The 2,603-nt window shown below is 34.4% G+C and overlaps 2 protein-coding genes across 3 annotated transcripts; both read right to left on the reverse strand.

Annotated features, from left to right (window-relative positions):
- Positions 1-1,334: 1,334 nt before the first annotated feature.
- LOC112213717 lies at positions 1,335-1,772 on the reverse strand. The gene has a single exon (XM_024370965.2). It carries the CDS (start codon positions 1,737-1,739, stop codon positions 1,335-1,337), a length of 405 nt encoding a protein of 134 aa, XP_024226733.1. The 5' UTR covers positions 1,740-1,772.
- A 6-nt stretch (positions 1,773-1,778) lies between these two features.
- On the reverse strand, positions 1,779-2,341 carry LOC112213716. 2 transcript variants are annotated; one of them, XM_024370964.2, is made up of 3 exons: positions 2,205-2,339; positions 1,968-2,171; positions 1,779-1,864 (listed from the first exon to the last, which is right to left on the reverse strand). In XM_024370964.2, exons 1-3 carry the CDS (start codon positions 2,317-2,319, stop codon positions 1,785-1,787), a joined length of 399 nt encoding a protein of 132 aa, XP_024226732.1. In that variant the 5' UTR covers positions 2,320-2,339; the 3' UTR covers positions 1,779-1,784. The 2 variants fall into 2 exon arrangements, with proteins under 2 accessions (XP_024226732.1, XP_024226731.1); XM_024370963.1 differs by having other exon boundaries at positions 1,968-2,341.
- Between the last annotated feature and the right edge of the window lie 262 nt (positions 2,342-2,603).

Below are 2,603 nucleotides of genomic sequence, written 5' to 3' on the forward strand. Positions count from 1 at the left end.
TCAAATACCTAGGACTCCAATACTTAGATTCACGACTCACATGGAAAGCAACAATTAGCATATTAAAGCAACAATAGACAAAATACAGATGGCAAGGAGACAAATGTACTGGCTAACAAGTCGAAAATCCAAACTAAGCATAGAGAAGAAACTAAAAATATATAAAATGGTCATAAAACCAATCTGGATGTACGGAATAGCACTATGGAGAACAGCAGCAATGAGCCATATAACCAAAATAGAGGCAACGCAATCGAAAGTACTCACAACAATAGTAAACTCACCATGGTACGTCAGGAATGAGGACATTCGGAAAGACCTGGGAATACCAACGGTCAAGGAGGAGATTAACAAAAGTGCAAGAAGGCACGGAGAAAGAATAGCAACGTACCCAAACCGGCTGGCAGCGGAAACGGTCGACGCATCAAGCATAGAAAAAAGTACCCAAACCGGCTGGCAGCGGAAACAGTCGCCACATCAAGCATAAAAAGAAGATTCACAAAGGACATAATCTAACAAACATGATGATGGTACACCGCTGGGGGTAGCCACCCACATGTTATATTAGCACACCGCTATAATATTTTACCAAATGTCCTACTGGACAAATTGTAAAATTGTAAAAATAAATAAATAAAAAAAAAATCTAATAAACTAATGCTTCTAACTTTCCAGAAAGAATCAAAGTCGTTAGGTCCAATTTTAAAAATGTTATTTTGTTTTAGGAGCTGTACAATGTACGATGTGATCTGCTGTGTTGTAAAAGAAAAGAAAATTTCATAGGTATAATACGAAGAACTAAAATAGTTTAAAGTCGCATAAGTGTTAATATAGTAAGAAATGTCTTTAAATACTTCATAAGGTCTATGAATAGAAGAAAATTAAGGAATTATCGTTGCGTGACTCATATGAGAAGAAACTAAGATTTAAAATACTAAATATTGCTTTAGTTAGAAAGTGATATTAGTAATGCAGCATACGTATTATACAAAATTTATTCAATTATCAAACGATCAACCTAACTTACCTAAGGTGAAGTTCGATCGTAATTATATGAAGAGCCTCGTTCGAAGATATTACATGTGTCTCCTTCTTATCTCCTAGATATTACAAGTCATAACTTGGGAGCAAGAAAAAATGCGGTTCTCTTCCTGTTTTATATCGAACATAATATCGCATATTACTCACTAATTCTACGTCACAGCAACACGATGAACTTCTCTCGACCACGATTAATTCAACTCTGACAGCATTTACCACGCTCATTTTCCCCTTAACAAACCTTGGTAACGCTCACAACACTCCTTGACAACATTGACATATCTTGACAATGTTTATAAACAATCAGCCACGTCCTTCCCTGACGTCACACCATCCCACATATGTAACGTAGCACCGCTGTCAATGTACCATTCCATCGGTGGTTCCATGTTTATATTCAATGAAACATCAGTAATAATACTATTATCCTGATTATCTTCATCCTGAATATTGGAAGCACACAAGCATTGTTCAGTTTTGGATATTTCAGGAACTTGTACTAGTTGAGCTTTGTGATCATCGTTTTTCTTCTTCAAACACTGATTTGCCTTATGTCCACGTTTGTGACAATAAAAACATTCAATGTGTTTTACTTTATTAGCTTTTAATAAATCTATTTTTATTAGAAAAATTTCTATTTTTATCATACCTTTTGTGTTTATTTGAATCTTCCACTTGTAGAGCTTCTTAGTGATCATTCACAATATTTGAATTATGATGAGAATTAGCTTGTTCTAATAATTTTATCTTAAGCGCATCTGGAGTAGGTAATTGGTCCCGCGATTCGATTGCACATCTAAAATTTTCGTATGTATTCGGGACGCTATATAATAATATAATTGACAATAAATCATCAGCGATTGGAATATCCATTTCTTTTAATTTATCCACGTGGCTGAAAAAATTATTTAAGTGATAGGATATATTTTCACTACCGGACATTTTCGTGAATAATAATTGCTTCAAGAGCGTACCTTTTCTTGCGGGTCCTTTGGATTCGTAAACCTCCTTTAATTTATTCCACATTTCATGTGAAATTTTGCAATGCTTCACATGACATAGCTCACTCGAACTTATGGTAAGAATAATATCGGCTCTGGCTTTATCATCCCTTTTATTCCATAAAGAGGCTTCATCCGCTGCTTCAGGTTTAATTATTGAACCATTTGCATATTCCCACAAGTCATCTTTAATGAGTATTGCTTCCATTTGCAATTTCCATGTGTCGTAATTTTCTTTATTTAGCTTTTCAATACTTAAACTCGCCCCGCTCGACATTTTTTTTTCCTTTGATAACTGTATTATCACGTAAACAATTATTGTATACTCGATAAAGCGTCCTTATGATATTCAACACTGAATCATCGATCACGCACCCCTTTTTTTTGTTTTTAGGTTATCTTCTGCGCTCCTCAATATTATTACTATTAATAATATTTTCAATAAAAATAGTAACTAATTATTGCACCTGGGCCCATAACCTGTTGTTATTTCTATACTTAGAGGTAGGATCAAAATAGTTATTTTATTGAATGGATAAATCTATCACACCGTTCTGAGCC

Source organism: Bombus impatiens, unplaced genomic scaffold, assembly GCF_000188095.3.
Source record: "Bombus impatiens unplaced genomic scaffold, BIMP_2.2 scf_1075, whole genome shotgun sequence".
NCBI lineage: Eukaryota > Metazoa > Arthropoda > Insecta > Hymenoptera > Apidae > Bombus > Bombus impatiens.